At 42.9% G+C, this 16175-nt stretch overlaps 1 protein-coding gene across 2 annotated transcripts; it reads right to left on the bottom strand.

The window, feature by feature from the left end:
- Positions 1–11064: 11064 nt before the first annotated feature.
- LOC136538633 (WD40 repeat-containing protein HOS15-like) lies at positions 11065–15165 on the bottom strand. Of its 2 annotated transcripts, XM_066530596.1 has the most exons (4): positions 14975–15165; positions 13878–13991; positions 11897–12030; positions 11065–11812 (listed from the first exon to the last, which is right to left on the bottom strand). In XM_066530596.1, exons 2-4 carry the CDS (start codon positions 13951–13953, stop codon positions 11396–11398), a joined length of 627 nt encoding a protein of 208 aa, XP_066386693.1. In that variant the 5' UTR covers positions 13954–13991; positions 14975–15165; the 3' UTR covers positions 11065–11395. The 2 variants fall into 2 exon arrangements, with proteins under 2 accessions (XP_066386693.1, XP_066386694.1); XM_066530597.1 differs by lacking the exon at positions 13878–13991.
- Positions 15166–16175: the final 1010 nt, after the last annotated feature.

Raw genomic sequence — 16175 nt, 5'->3', positions numbered from 1 at the left:
TACCGGACGTGTCCGATGGACAGCAGAGTAGATTTTGCTCCCTTGTTTCAATCCTCTTAGTGGTTGATTCTTAGGACTAAGTTTAATTGTCTATTGTGTTTTGTGAACCTTTTGACCTAGTTTGGTTAAGGTGATAACAAAGCATAGGATAATTATTCTTATTTCTATATTTCAACTAAAATAATCTATCGTTTGGGCATGTATCTAAAATTCCTTGCAAATCTTTGGATACAGGACAACAGCTATGAGTGGAAGACAGGAGCCTAGGTCCAAGCATAGGCATGATCTAGCTTTGGAGAAACACAAGAAGGCAAGGCAAGACATGCATCTTAGATTCAGTCAGTAGGAGCAGGGCAGTAGCAGGAGACCCTCTAGAGCCACTAAGGGTGCTCCACAGTACAGAGAGGGTGGTGATGGTGATAGCAGCCCCTCTTCTGGTGATGAAACTAAGGATTATAGACTTGAGCACAGGAAAAGGAAGAGCACTGACAGAGACTCAGACAGAGAGTCAGATGTTGGTGATAGCTCTGAGGAGATAGAGGAGGAGCAGCAGGCACCTCTAGTGCACCACCCAAGTTAGGGCATGGACTATGGCCTTCTTGAAGTACATGCTCCTGTTTTACCCAACTATGTTGTTAGAGTCAACTACAAAGGAAAGGGTATGACTATGAGAGCAAGAGATTAGAGGAGGATTGATCCTAGAGCTTTGCCTAGGATTCAGTATGATCATTGCTTTCACACTATATTCCATCTGGATTATTATACTAGTGTGATACTTGCCAGGAATCCTGTGGTAGCCAAGTCTCAGTGGATAGATTGGAAACATGTCAGAGAGCTATAGAAGTCCTCCATTGACTATGCTATTACCACTTGTCAGCGCATAGGTGTATACACGCTCATGAAGTCATTGCACAGTTTTATGCCACTCTATTTGTGGAAGAGGAGCCAAGGCATATGCATTGGATGCTTGAAGGCCAGTGGTACAGTGTTGACTACGATGCCTTTGTAGCTTTTCTTGGCTTCTAGAGGAGGACCTCCAAAGAGACAGGATCCACACCGAGTAGGTGTTACCTCCTGAGTAGCTCGCCTACACGTATCCACCAGGAGGTGAGAGAGGAGCAGTGGGGAAGGTTCTAGGTCTTTACCCTACTTACAGATACCTAGACAGGATGTTTAGGAAGACTATTGACTGCAAGGGTGGAGGCAAGGGCAACATTGCAGATTATTACAGGAACCTGCTCTATAGGATGGCACCTGATGCTCTGCCATTCAGTGTGTTTGACTTTATTTGGTCAGAGATCAGGAGTGTGGGAGAGAGGCCCCTCAAGGGCTGTGGATTTGCACCTTACATCATGTTTATGATTGAGAAGGTCACATGACACACATTTGAGTATGACAAGAAGCATAAAGTCCTAAAGATTGTAGATGACTTGACAGAGATTGGGGTGCCTCCAGCAGGACCAGGAGGAGGAGCAGCAGCACCAGAGGTAGATTCACCTGTAGGTGGTGCAGCAGCTGGACGAGCTTCTTCTCTACCACATGCTCCTTCACATTCTTCTTCACATCACCGCAGTACTCCTTCTCCTATTCACAAGATGTTCAGTGCTATCTTTGGGATGTGCAAGGACATATGGACCTGTCAGCAAAAGGAGAGGGAGGCTAGGAGGAAGGATACTCGGACTTTGAAGCAGATTGCTTCTAGACTTGAGCTTGATCCTCCTAGGTCTCCACTATTAGATGAGGTAGCTAGTGAGCCTGAGACTAAGGAGCAGCAGTAGGGCAGGTATGACGCAGAGTTTGCTGAGTTCCTTCAGCGACAGCAGTAGCAATAGGCTCTAGTGCACCCTGACACTTTACCACTACAGGCTTGGGTGCCTACTCACTCTCAGCCACGTCCCAGTGCTGCAGACGAGTATGCTTTAGACTGGTGGAGTGACCTCACGGGTAGTTTCTATGACCCGTCTAGTGCGGGTGGTTCTCATCCAGCCGGAGCTACATGCTTAGATGATGAGGATGCTGGTAGAGATAAAGATGATGATGAGTGATCATAGCTTTTAGAGGCAGCTTGCATCCCCCTTTTGTCCTTAGTATGTCATTGTTGGACCTTTGTGGTGATAGATGACAAAGGGGGAGAGAGACTAATTAAAGCCTCAGGATAGTTTCATTTGCTTATCTTTATACCTAAAGATATTTATGTACTGCAGGTCGTAGTTTTTGTTTTTGAGCTTCATTGATGTATCTTGAGTTTGAGATAGATTGTATCATGTGAGAGATGAGACTTACTTATGCTTTATCTATGTATCTCTTGAGACATGATCTTCATTTATATATTAGTGGCTTGTGGACTTGAGAAAATGTGTAATGAGTGCTATGTGTGACATACATGTGTTATATTTATTTTCATAAGGACTATGCATGCTAGAATGAAAATATTTGATGTGATGCCTTTATATTTATTCTTGTGTGATATATCTTATCATATGCATCACGATTTTACTTTGTCACACACACATGCACCCCATGGATGCAATGATTTAAGGGGGAGTCTCCTATATGTTTTAGTATGTGCAATTGACATTTGGGGTCATTTTATGAATTCTAATCATAAGCACATAATAAGGGGGAGCCTCTCATAAATCATTAAACCCAAAAGCTTAAATGTTTATATTCTTTTGTAAGCTTTAATCAAGTTGTCATCAATCACTAAAAATGGGGAGATTGAAAGTGCATATAGCCCTTTAGTGGGTTTTGGATGATTAAATAACAACGTGATTAAAGGTCTAACCCATTTTCTAAGTGTGGACAGGTAATAGGTTATCTCACAGGTACTTAATGAAAGCCAAAATAATGTGTTGTTGTATAAACAATCTAGTTTAAGCACAAGACAACAATGTAAATGGAATTCATGCAAAGGCTTATTTATTGTGGGATTTTCATGTACTATGTGAAAGCAAGCTCGTAAGAATTAATTAATGAGACATGAGGGATTGCATATAGAATGGTCTCATATTTGAAGCTTGCTAAATTGAAATGAAAAATATAACAATACAAATGAATGGTGATTCAAAACAAGATTTGACTTAATGGCTTGAGATGGTGAAGATAGCAAGAAAAGGCTTCAAGGTACTAAGCAAGGGTGAAGGGCAAGTGATGGCTTGGCGGCTGAAGAACCTAGCTAGGGTGAAGAAGGAAGTACTTGCATTTAGTTGAGGTACTAATCAAGCTATGATGGTCATGTCTATGTGGAGGATCAAATCACTATTGGAGTGTTTGATGGAAGTGACTTAATACATTTGAGATTATTCAAATTTGATGAATGGAATCAAGTCACATGCTCAAGATGGCCATGCTCAAGTGAAAAGATCAATATCAACATGTTGGCACCCTCACTTGATGAAGATTGGAATACATGGCTTCGGTTGAAAGAGATCAACTCAAAAGGTTTAAACTCATTATACTCTTTATAATTGAGTTAATAGGAATGTCGTACTATTAAGAGGGATGCATCATGTTGATAGATAATGTTTCATAAGTGCTCAAGCCAACCCATGTGAGTTTTGAGTGTTTGAGGGACAAAAGAGCTAAACTGATTTCTTGTTGGTCTAGCAATACCGGACGTGTCCGGTATTTGCCCAGCAATGATAAAAGTGTTGTTCTCGGGTTGGTTCATCGGGAGTTCCGACAATGGTCGGGAGTTCCGACGTCTCGTGCTTAAAACTGACTTGGAGGTTCACTGTCCTGGTCATACCGGACATGTTCGGTATTCATACCAGACGTGTCCGGTATAGACGACCAGAGGCCAACGGCTAGTTTTCAAAATGCCTTGAGGGTAGGGAGTTCTGACGTGAGTCGGGAGTTCCGACGGTCGAAAGTTCCGGCATGCGTTGGGAGTTCTGACACCTCACAAACTTCAACTCAGTTACTTAGTTTTCAAATGTGCTGAGGGTCGGGAGTTTCGACGTGAGTCGGGAGTTCCAACGGTCAGAAGTTCCAGCATTCATCGGGAGTTCCGACGCCTCACATTGCCACTGTAACTTAGTTACCGTTGGGGCAATGTAAGTCATACCAGACGTGTTCGGTATGCATACGTATGGCAACAGCTTTAAAACAACTAGTTTTTTAAGGGGCTATAAATACCCCCAAGCCTCCACCTTTGGAGGCTACTGATTCTGCTGATCCTCTAGCATGTTTTTGAGCTTTGCAAACTCTCCCAACCCTCTCTTAGTGAGTGTGTGATCCAAATTACCAAATCAATTAGTGGGTTGAGAGAAATTCAAAAAGAGAGCAATCCAACCACTTGAGCACTTGTGTATATTGTCAATCTCATGATTTGCATTTGTTACTCTTGGACCCTTCGATCCTAGATGGCTAGGCATCGCCGGAGAGCACCCAAGAGATTGCGGTTGCCTTGGAAAGTTTGTAACGGTCGATTCCGCCACCTCGGAATAAACTAGTGGAAGGAGGAAAAGGAGTTGGAAAAGACTCTGGCTAGAGTGACCTTCGTGGTACCCTCTAGGGCTGACCTTCGCTGGGTCGCCCGCAGCCCCGTCAACGGAGAGTAGGACTCAAATGAGTCTGAACTTCGGTAAAACAAATATCGTGTCTCAATTCGCATTTCATTTGATATTTGTGTTGCTCCAGCTCTTGTGCAGGCTCTCTGTGTATATTGTCATCTCTAGTAGGTGCCTGCAGGTTGGTTTGAAGATAGAAATCGAAAGGAGCAAGTTTGGGGCTGATCTATAGAAATCGTGTATACCGGACATGTCCGGTAGGTCTGGTATTAGAGCTTAGTACTAAAAATATTTATTCTCTGTTCTAACTTTGTGTTGCAGGGTTGTAGCTTCTAGATATATTCTTTATACCTTGTTTACTCTGTGGCTAACTTATGAGGGGTGGTGTTATTCTTAATTTGGAGTTTCTATTTTGGAAACTTCCTTTTCTAATTGTTTCTGTATTTAAAGGTGTTAATTTTCAGAAACGCCTATTCACCCCCCTCTAGGCGGCATCCTAGGTCCTTTCATTCATTATATTAAAATTCATCATAAGGAGTAGCAACATGGATGTGCATACATGCCGGTGCATTTTATTTATTGCAATGAGTGGTTGAATCCAAAATTCAAAATGAATTCAAATCGCTTTTGAAATTAGGTTTGAAAAGGGCTCTGAAATAAAAGAAAAGAAAAGAAAAAGAGAATTAGAAAATAAGAGAGTTTTCAAGAGTTTGCAAAAGTTCAGTTTTGGAAACCTCCCAAAAGTTCTCATCATGAAAAGTATATTTGAAACTATATTTGAATTTAATTTGGATCATATTTGAATTTGGATTGAAAAAGGAAAATAGGAAAGGTTTGTAAAATAAAAAAAATCATTTCTTCCGCAAATCTAACCCAAAGGCCTCCTCCTCTCCCTCATTTCCTCGTAGCCCAGCAGCTCTAACGCCCCACGGCCCGTTTTCTCTCCTCCCTTTCTCCTTCTTGGGCCGACCCAGTAGCCGCACATGCCACGTCCCCGTCTCTCTCTCCGCGCTCTGTCTCTCTGTTAGCCTGGCCCCATGCCTTGAGCTGCTAACGTCCTAGGCCCGCTTGTCAGCCTTCTCCTACCTCGTGACTCACCCAGACTCACCACCGCCGCTGAGGAGTCCGTGCTGCCCCCGCCTCGTCAGCCTTGCCATGCGCACTAAGATGCCTCGGGCCATAAATAGCAACCGCCTGCACCGCGCCGCTACCCCGCATAACCATCAGCGCAGTCGTAGCCTCGTCGAATCGCCGAGTCACCGAGTCGCCGCAAAACCCTAGCCGTCGATGAGCCGCCCGCTTCACCATGCACCGCACCGCCCTTCATCGCTCCGCACCATGGTAAACCACCTAGACGAGATCATCGTTCCCTCCTCTATCTCCCGGTGTCCTTGGTTAGCTTTCCCGTGACTCGTAGGCCGTTTTCTACGTGCACCGCTCGTCGTCGGCCATGGCGCCGCCGCCAGGCTCGCCGCCGGCCATTTCCCTTCCCCTCTGATCTGATTTGCACCATCCAATCTCGATTCGACGGCTTAGATCCAACCGTACCCCTTTGCTGCGATTTTTACAAAAGAGACCCTTAGATTTTTAATATAGAACCCACGGTCCAATTGTGTTCAACAGTATTTAAAAAGAGATCCCTCTTTTTTTTGTTTTCACCCCTGCCTTTTTATGAAATAATACCCGCTGTCCTTGGGCATATTAAGATTGGATTTTATTTATTTTAAATTCAAAAATCAATTTCCATCTATTTATAAAATTGCCACTACCTTCGGTAGGCCATAAAATCTCCATTTTAACTCCGATTTGATCCGTTTAAGTTGCGTTAGATTCATAATTACGTAATCTACATGTTCACACTACTATTAAATATATTTTCAACTTTTGAAATTCAAGGTTAGATTTAATCTATTATTTTATTAAAGGAAATCTTGTTTAATTCATAACTTTTTCGTTATAGCTCCGATTAGAGTGGTTTTCGTGTCTGTGTGTTCGTAGCAATGTGTAGAACGTCTTTAAAATCTTTTTGCTTGCTGTTTCATATGTTTGGTGTACTGTTCTAATTTAGTTCTATTGTTTGCTTCGTGTATGATTGCATGGATGCTTGTGTGGTGATTTATGATCATGTCCAGTCGGTGAGCTTTGCGTTGGTGATATAAAAGAAGTTGGTGATTCAGAAGAAGTCCTTTAGAGGTTACAATTCAATAGAAGAAGGATCTAAGTTTAAGGCAAGTATAGCATGGGATCATCCTTGTTTCCTATCAACTTTAATATATTTAATTCATATTGCATGTGTCATCTTAATAGGGATTCCCTAGAATTAAACTTATACCTTGTCTTCTATTGGATATGCATTAGGTAGTATGATGCTAGTGCTCAATTAAAGACCATGATCTTATAACTTGACTAATGGTATATGCAATAAACACTAAAATATGTTTTTAGCAATATAGAACCAGGGGGCTAGAGCATTGGGCTATTTTATGGTGCTCTAGATTTCTCTCTCTAAGGACTTATCTGTAAGTGATCATCCAGGACTTACAGTACAGCTGTGAGGGCAACATGGCTCTGACTTTAGCTCAATATAAGGACCTTTTCTAGCTTGTTAGTGGTTACCTTTATTGGTGTAAGAATGGCTTTGCCGAATTGGGTATAGTGCGACCTCTTTTTCCTTGTGTATAGGTTGCGCGTCATTGTGCCATCAGAAAGGGGGGCTTTATATCTGTTTGCCGAGTGAATCTAATGACCCTAACTTGTTAGATGAACCTTTGAAAGGCTTTATAGTGAACCGTGCCGACCTTCCTAGGTTGTGGGTTAAGAGGCTAGCTACCTCGGGCGAAAGGGTAAATCACGACTCACAGTGAAAGTGTACAATCTCTGCAGAGTGTAAAACTAGTATATCAGTCATGCTCATGATCTCGAGCGGCCTTGAAACATTTACGGAATAGATGATGAACACTGATGATACTGATGATAAAGATGCTCACTAATGATTACTGTTTATGCTATTCATTATTCATGTTTACCTGATCATGTGTTTATATGGGCGTGTGAATAAACTTGTTGCCACCCAATTGCTAAAAGATGACTCATTAAAAGCTAATCGCAGGTAAGCCAGTGTTAGCCTTTTGAGCATCATGAACCTCATGTTATATTTGTTGAGTACGACATGTACTTACGCTTGCTTTATTTTTTAACTATTTGGATAAAAATTCCGGATGGATATCAGATTGCTAGAGTTTGGAGGAATTAGGCTTGTGATCAACCAGTTAGTTGTTCCTGTGGAATTGAAGTCTTCACCCGAAGATCGGAGTTGTCTTTCCGCTGTTTGCTGTCTAAGGTTATATCCTTTATAGTAAGTACGTTGTACATTGAGCATTGTCTGTTGATATTACCCTTATTTGTAGCTATATGTGAGATTCGACTTTCTAGGTTCACATATGGTGCGTATCTGGTTTTGTTCTTAAAACCGGGTGCTACATTTAATTAATGCCTCTCTCCCAAATCTCGTATGCCAAAGACACTTGCATATGTGCTAATAATATAATGTTCAATTTGACCTTGCGCGGGCAAAGAAAAAAAAAGAGAGAATGCTCTTGTCCAACACGTGTGACTGTGTGAGTTCAGAAAACGAGTCCAGAGCCTACGAAAGTGCGTTAAGAAAGTGAAGCGGAATCATTTAAAAAAGAGCCCTCGAGGAAAAGAAGCAAAGCAATGCGAAATCATGGAACTCTAAATTGTACTGGCATTGAAACTAAGGACATGTGATGTGCTAGAGAAAGTAGTGCAACTGCTGTTCGAAAGGGCCATGCAACTTTATCTCATATATAGGTACGGTACTGCCTAATCATGCCGACACTATGCAACGTCTACAAGAAATAGGAGAAATTTACATACTTGGCAACTAGTGTGTCATCTATATCTCTCCCAACTCTTAAAATGCATATGAGATCCAAATCACTAACTCATGCTAATCTGGCAAATAAAATGCACTTGCAGACATTAGATTTCGCTACAAGTGTCATCTAGGTTCCTAGACTCTTAAAATACATGTTGTGATCTGGACTAAAGGCGCGGGAGAACGTGGCGGCCGTCTTGTTCTACCTATCGTGCGTCTTGACGCTGGCGCAACTGATCCTCAACAGCATGCGCCCGTGTGCCATGGTCAGCATCTATGGGCTGGTTCAATGCGCGGGCAAACATAGCAAGGCGCCAAGGCCGTCGCCGCTAGCACCATTGCGACCCTTGCGGGCCCTATTTGTTGACTAGGATGATCTTGCTAGCGATGCCATGGAAGTAGCACCTGACGGGTGTGCAGGCCACGGCCGAGCCTCGTTAAGCTGCGTTGTCGAGACACTAAGCCTGTTCGCTTGATGGCTTTAGTCAAAGCTTATCAGCTAGTGAATATTGTTTTTCTCTCACAATAAATCAGCACCAGCCAGATTTATCAGCTCAGAAACCAACCAAAGAACATGCTCACTCACTATGTGTCTATGTCAATGACCCGTTTGGACATGTGATGGAGCCTGGGCCTAGTGCCCTGGTTCCTATAGTTGGATCACACTCCCAACCAAGTCTAAGAACCATGATATGTATTTTATATGCATTTTAGGAATTTAGAGACCTACTAAGTGACACTCCAAAGCAAGGTTAAATCCTGCCGGTGTATTTTTTTACTCTAAAGCATGTTTCACCTTTTTTTTTATATAAGAAAACACGTTTCACATTATTACTACGCTCTCTATAAGCATGCGTAACAGGTGGACACTGCTGGAGGTGAAAGATAACAACATGGATGGAGTGCCTGCTTATAGGGCCTGCTTGATGCAACACTGCAAGGCAAATGCATCCTGGCCCAGGCAACTGGGATGGATGTCTGGCCCAGGCAGGTTTCACCAGTTCCAATCCAAACAGGCCCATATTTGCCAAACGATAATGCTGGCCTAGGGACATACGTCCTGTTCGGATGCGTCTCATCATCATCCACTGATCCGCTCTCTCTCAAAAAACAACACGCACGCACGAGGGCGCTGTCTAGAAATTGCCCAAATCGACCTCGAGCCAGCCCATCTGCCTGCCTGCCTCTCTCCACTTCCGCTTCCTCTCCCTCCCTCTAGCTCCACTTCTCCGCTCTAGTCGGCCTCGGCGTGCTGTGCTCACTGTGGCTCGGTCTGGCGGAAGGACACCATGTCGTCCTCGGCGTCATCGCTGCCGGTGGGCGAGGAGAAGCAGGAGGCAGCGCCTGTCAGGCACTGTAAGGGACAAGGTCGTGCTCCGTGAGGTCCGGGGCAGCTCCGCAGAGGTACCCGTCTGCTACTCCCACGAGTCACCGGTCATGTTTCGGCTGCTGGATCCCGACACAGATCTGCGACGCTTGCCATGGTGCTATTTGAAGCTCGATTTCTCGGTTGTTGCCCCGGCCTTCCCCTCTCCTATGTTGCAATTGTTTCATTTTGATGTTGCAAAAGTAGATCGGGGGATGCTGTATATGTTGCAAGTGTTTCAGAAGCATGCTGCAAGCGTTTGTTCAAATTTTTTCATCTGTTTCCAGACGTATGTTGCAATTGTATTTTAATCTGAATTTTGTATAGGTTTCACACATATGTTGCAACAGTATGTTCCAAATGTTTTAGCTATTTCAGTCTTATGTTGCTGCAAGTGGTTTCATGTTGCAAGTTGTAATTTTTGGATGTTTCATGTGTTTCACACACATGTTGCAAGTGCATGTTCCAAATGTTGAATCTATTTTCATACGTATGTTGCATTCAAATATTTTTCATGTTGCAAGTGTTTCATGTTGTTCGGCCGAGGGCGAGCGGTCTGGGTGCGCGGCGCGCCGGGGTCTCGCGGATGGAGGCGCTGGAGGCTGGCAGACGGTGGTGCTGTGGTCGGGGCGCGCTGGGGGCGTGCTCGTCCTCAGCAGCTCATCCTAGCTCCTGAGTGCCGCCCATGCGGAGAGAGAGGAGAGGGTCAGGGGCGACCGGCGGGCGCAGAGACAAGGGTGAAGTACGTGCATGGGGTGGGGCGAAGGCGGACGGGGTTAGGGTGAAGGTGGACAGGGTGGGCTGCGCGGAAGTCCGGACACACGCGCCCATCCGGATGCTAGCCACGCCCTTTGCCAAAAGAAATCTGATGCTTTTACTTTCTCAATGACTGCAACCTGCAGGATAAACACGATTCATGACCTGGATAAAACTGTGATTAATTTACCACTACTCTTTACACAGTTTTAGCTGGTTTTCAAATGTTTACAGCAAAAATGGTCCATCAGACTCTCATACTTAACTGATGGACGTCTAGAAAATGCCGATTCTTGGGTCCACTAAACCAGTATGGGGGGCCCCTTCAATCACAAGAGACCCTATTACAGAACCAAAATTAAACGGGAAGCAGAAAACTGCTGTACCTTCGTTAGCATGACCATGAGCTGTTTGGTTGGCTGACATTCGAATCCGCAGCTTGAATATAATTTATGTTTACTTCTCACATTCAGCGAGCAAACAATAAACATCAGATTGTGTGTTTTTGCTCAGTGGCACACAGTGTTGCAAAAATCAACACAATAGGTTATCCTAATATTTGTCAAAAGGCGGCATATGTCTAACTACTACAAAAGAGGGGAAAGGAAAACCTATCCGCTTTACAGAACCAGTGCACTAGAACTACCACATGATAACAGTCATCTATCTAAAACTAACAATTTACAAGATATACGAGTTGTAAAACTGCCTGTATGAAAATGCAGCCATGCTTATGTACTTTCATAATACTGCCTAGGAAATCAGAAACTGAATGGTATCTGTCATAAATTTTGTCAAATCTCCACACTCTGAATCAGCAATGGATTTGAATGTCTAACTTCAGTTTCTTCTCTTGTCTAGCTTTCAATGCTTTCGTTTTCTGAGTCTAGGTTTCCTCCCTATCCACGAAAGATGGCACCCCAATCCTGTGGTAGTCTCAACAGAACCGGTCTTTTGCAGAGTCTCAGCAGAATTGATGCTCTGTGCCTTCGCACGCTTCACTGGCTCAGCTTTACGCATTGTAGCAATCTCATCAGGTTTGCTGTTCTGTGCAGCCTTTGTTTTCCGCATAGGCTGCTTCCTATAAGTTGTGGTAGTCTCAGCAGAATCAATCTTCTGCGCTTTGTCAGTCTCAACTGAATCGATCTTCTGCTCTTTGTCGTTTTCGACAGAACTGTGCTTCCCACTGCTGGTAATTTTCTTCATCAGCTCATCTAAATCATTAGTCATTAGGTCCAGAGATTCAAAGAAGTGGTGCTCGTCATCGCTGCCAATCTCAGACTACAGACACAAATAGAAGAAAACATGTTAGGAGTTGCAACAGATAACGCAGTGATCATCAACAGACTAGGTATATTAGCTTACATTTGCTTCAAGTTCAATGTACTGAAGACCTTTCTGCACGATTCTGATCAAGGTACCTTGTGGGATCATTCCCTGGATGTTGCCTTTTCCAATGCCTGCCTCATAGAAGAAATTGAATGCTGTATGCACAAATCCTGCGATTTCATATGGAACAAATAAAGCATTTAAACACGGAATACTTAATTTTCAAATTAAACCTTAAATATAATTTACATGCTTTAATACACAAAAACCTAAACAACACAGCAAAGGAAAAAAAACAGAGAACAATAACCGAAATCAATCAGCTAAAGAAAAGCTTGATTCTACTTTTTATACAATAAAAAACTGTTACAATTGTCTCATACTGAGCAACAAGCTAACACTAAACAATCAGCTAGGTTCTAGTGAGTTCTTAGAGGTGCTCAATTATTTAGCGGGAAAACCTGACAAAGTATACAAGAAACAATTAAGTAATGCAGAAATAATTCTGTAATCGCTCAATGAAGGATAGTAGTACAAATGGTGCCAATGTTTTATTACTACATTAGATACTGTTCTTTTCTTTAACTCTAAGTTGCCAGGAACTGTGCAGGTCGGGCTGTTTTCCATTTTGGAACCGTGCAGTCAGAGGTGGAGCTTGATCAAGAAATCAGGAGGGGCCAGTCTGTGTAATTATGCTGTAAACAACAATTAACAGCACCACATTTACTGTTTACTCAGTGCAAATCATGTTTGACAGGAGGGGCCATGGCCCACCTTTGTCTGAACTAAGCTCCGCCCCTGCGTGCAGTTGTTCGGTTTTTGGGTCCCCTTTTCCCTAAAAATGGGCCAATTCATTTTCTTATAATAAATTATGCAGCAACAATATTGTCGCCCTTAAGAAAAAAATGTTGCCAGGAAACCAAGTGCTTATAGCTATTTGCATAGACCAAATTATGGGTCAACTAAAGAATAATGCCAGAATCAATCAGTGTGTGTGTGTGTGTTGGGGGGGGGGGGGGGGGGGGGGGTTGCGAAAAGTCTAATATTAAATTATCATGTAAGCATGAAAGAAGGAATGCTCCAACCAAGGAAAAAAATGCTGCCATTCATTCAGTTCTCCTACCAAGTTCGTATGTACACTTGAAATCAACCATTTTTCTCTTCATATCAAACAAAGCAACACGCCAACAACACTTTATTATTCAATCCTAACTTATAAAGAATTGGTATGTGGCCACTGCTCAGTTAGTTGTTTAACTGTATAAAAAAACATGAAGTAGCTACATAAAGAACCCAAACAAAATTGTAAAAATTGGCCCAAAGATGAACCAAGCAGCACATATTCTAATAATCCCTTAAAACAAAAGTTAATCATGATTTCTGTTCTTAACAAACCGTGTTTCAGACAACAAAGCTAATAATGAACTGGACACAATATTTTTTCTAACTCTGTGGATGTTTCACAGAACACCATATTTTTTCTAACCACAGTGCTCCATACTTCTTCTAGCACCGTTAAAGTTTTATTTAAATTAGTACTGTTGTAAGTTTCATCTGGTTATACAAGGATGTAGTACGTCTTAAAAACAAAGAAGAGGTGTTTCTGAAAGGAATGAAGCACCGTTAAAGTTTTATTTAAATTAGAAGTACACTCTCTCCTGGTTCAGATTTATAAAGAAATTAAGATGCACTAAGCAATTTGATGAAACCAACATGACGATGAATGACCCTGACCCGAGCCAAGAACCAACCGAAATTTATGGAACAATGGTAACAGATGATTTCATAAAATCTGTTCCTGCTGCCTCCCTTCACCTTCCTATTTTTTTTTTCTTTTTGTTCTCTCTAGACATAAATCTTCCAGATTTTCACTCGAACTAAGCAAACCAACACTAATTCCAGCCATTACATAGATCCCTAACAACACAATGATCAGAATATACCCATGAAAGAACTGACAAACATGTAATGCTAATATCCGACCGAGATGTGAAAGGATTAGATATGGTTCTGAAACCTGATTCCTGGAGGTATCTGTACACGGCAGCATTCAACTCAGTTCCTGTGAGGGCCTGAGGCCCTTCTTTCACCATTGGAGACTACACTGAAAGAACCAACCCTTTCTTGGAGTCTAGCAAGGTTACAAAGTCAGTCACTGAAGATTTGGCAGCTACAATAGTAACATAATGGTATCTTACCCAAACATTGAGGCAACAAAACAAGTTCTTGCCAATTCTTGTAAAATAATACAAAATTTAAACAATAATTGGCTGCATTTGAGCTCTATGCTGGAAATTCCATGAAGCCAGGAACATCAGAGTTCAGAGGTGCCAATTTTTTTGCATTGAGTAATCATAGCATTGCCAAAATTTGGTAACAGACACACTTGACAACGATCAAGAATTGGCCAGACTGATTGTCTAATTATTAAACCAACAGTAAGACGAATATAACTATACAATTAAAAAAGATTCTGATGCAAGCAGCTACCTGGTGAACCTAACCAACACTATGAATTTACCTAATAAGTAATTACTGGGCAATGTTGCAATAACAACCAACAACTCGGAGAGTTTCATCCAATCAATGCCATAACTTCCATCTAGACTGAGCAAGCCAAAACCGGAAGAAGTATTTATGTTTCATAGTTGAGGCTGAACACGAATTCACAAGCTCCGAATCCTAACCAAAGTGAGGAGTTGACTAACGCCTTTATCTAGGTGATGAATTGACACTGGCACCAAGGGAGAACCAGTACTGATCTATCTGAGGAAAAGAGAATCCCATTCGTGGTTATCGAGCAATTCAACACTAAAAGCAAGAAAAGCCGACCCTTTACTTTGTTCAGAATCATCCAAGAACCCACAATATATACCGGTCCGGGGAGTCCAAACACCATTAATAAACAAGAAAGAATGTCCAAATAAACAGTGCGAGAACCCTAGCGCTCCGCCATTGGGAGACCAAGGACAGAACAAATGCCTGGCATGCTCCGCGGGCCAATTCGATGAAACCTCAAAGCAAGGAAGAAGAAAGCTGGAGTCGCCATCCAAGAAATAAAGAACCAAGCAACACGCAATTCCTACACGGGCGGGGCGGGGCTTGAGGCCAAACCTGAGGCGCTCTGGAGGCAGCGGTGCACGGCGGCGGGCGCAGAGGTGGTCGTGCGCGACGCGAGCGCCCGCGGCTTCGCACGGTGGCTCAGGAGATCGTCCGACGGCGCCGCGCGGAGCGAGAGGAAGAGAGGAGAAGTGGCGAAGGGGTTTGGGTTCTTGTCATGCCGCTTGCCGACGAGAAATCTTGCGCTGACGCGCGGTGCGGGGAGTTTGGGCTCTCTACTAGGCCGGGGAGAATGGCCAGAAGGGTAGAGGGGTGGTTTTGTCCATATGGCCACGTTTAGTTGGCCGAATTCGGCGCCGCCGGATTTACTGTGCAACACTGTGGAGCACTATGACATTTCGTTTGTATTTGGTAATAATTGTCCAATCGTTGACTAATTAGGTTCAAAACGTTCGTCTCGCAAAGTACAACCTAACTGTACAATTAGTTTTTGATTTCGTCTACATTTAGTACTCCATGCATGTACCACAAGTTTGATGTGACGGGGAATCTTCTTTTTCATAGTACCAAAGTTGGGAGTTGGGAGTAACTAAACAGGGTCATGAAATACAATGATGTGTGTACGTCTGAAATCGGGCCCAATGCATTCGAATACATATAAAATGGCAGGATTCAAGCCGAAGAAAAATTATAATGGCAAGTTTCTAAATAGACGAATAGTAATGGCGCATCAAAGAAGTTCAAAAATTGTAATGGCGTAAATTAAAAACCCTTAATGTTATATATAAAGAGAAAAATATAGCGATAAGAAATACTATTCACTCGGTAAAAAAAAGAAAAATAATTCTTGTTTTTTGAAAGTCAAATAATTTAATCAAACTTGTATAAATGATTACTAACATCTGATGCCTAATAAATTACCTCAAATCTACATCCACTATATTCTTTCATGAAAAAGGTTTAAATAAGGGTGTTACTAGCGCCCAGACGTCCGGACGCCGCTCCAAAAATCGAACGTTCCGTCAGATGACAGCGCGCATGGCCTTTCACTCCCCACGTGGATTCCCGCCAAACCACGTGGGTCTCAGTCACTTGCCCCGTCTTTGGATGCGCGCCACGGATGCATTTGGTGGCTTCAGGCGCCCGCATGTGACCCACGGCAGCACACCCATGCAGCAGGCGCCAGTAGCAAGTGGGTTCCATGTTTGCAACACCATTTCTACTTTTGCAACATTGAGATGAAACACTTGCAATA

This window comes from Miscanthus floridulus, chromosome 2 (assembly GCF_019320115.1).
Source record: "Miscanthus floridulus cultivar M001 chromosome 2, ASM1932011v1, whole genome shotgun sequence".
NCBI lineage: Eukaryota > Viridiplantae > Streptophyta > Magnoliopsida > Poales > Poaceae > Miscanthus > Miscanthus floridulus.
Note: the sequence above shows the minus strand (reverse complement) of the source record. Positions and strands in the feature narration are given on the sequence as shown.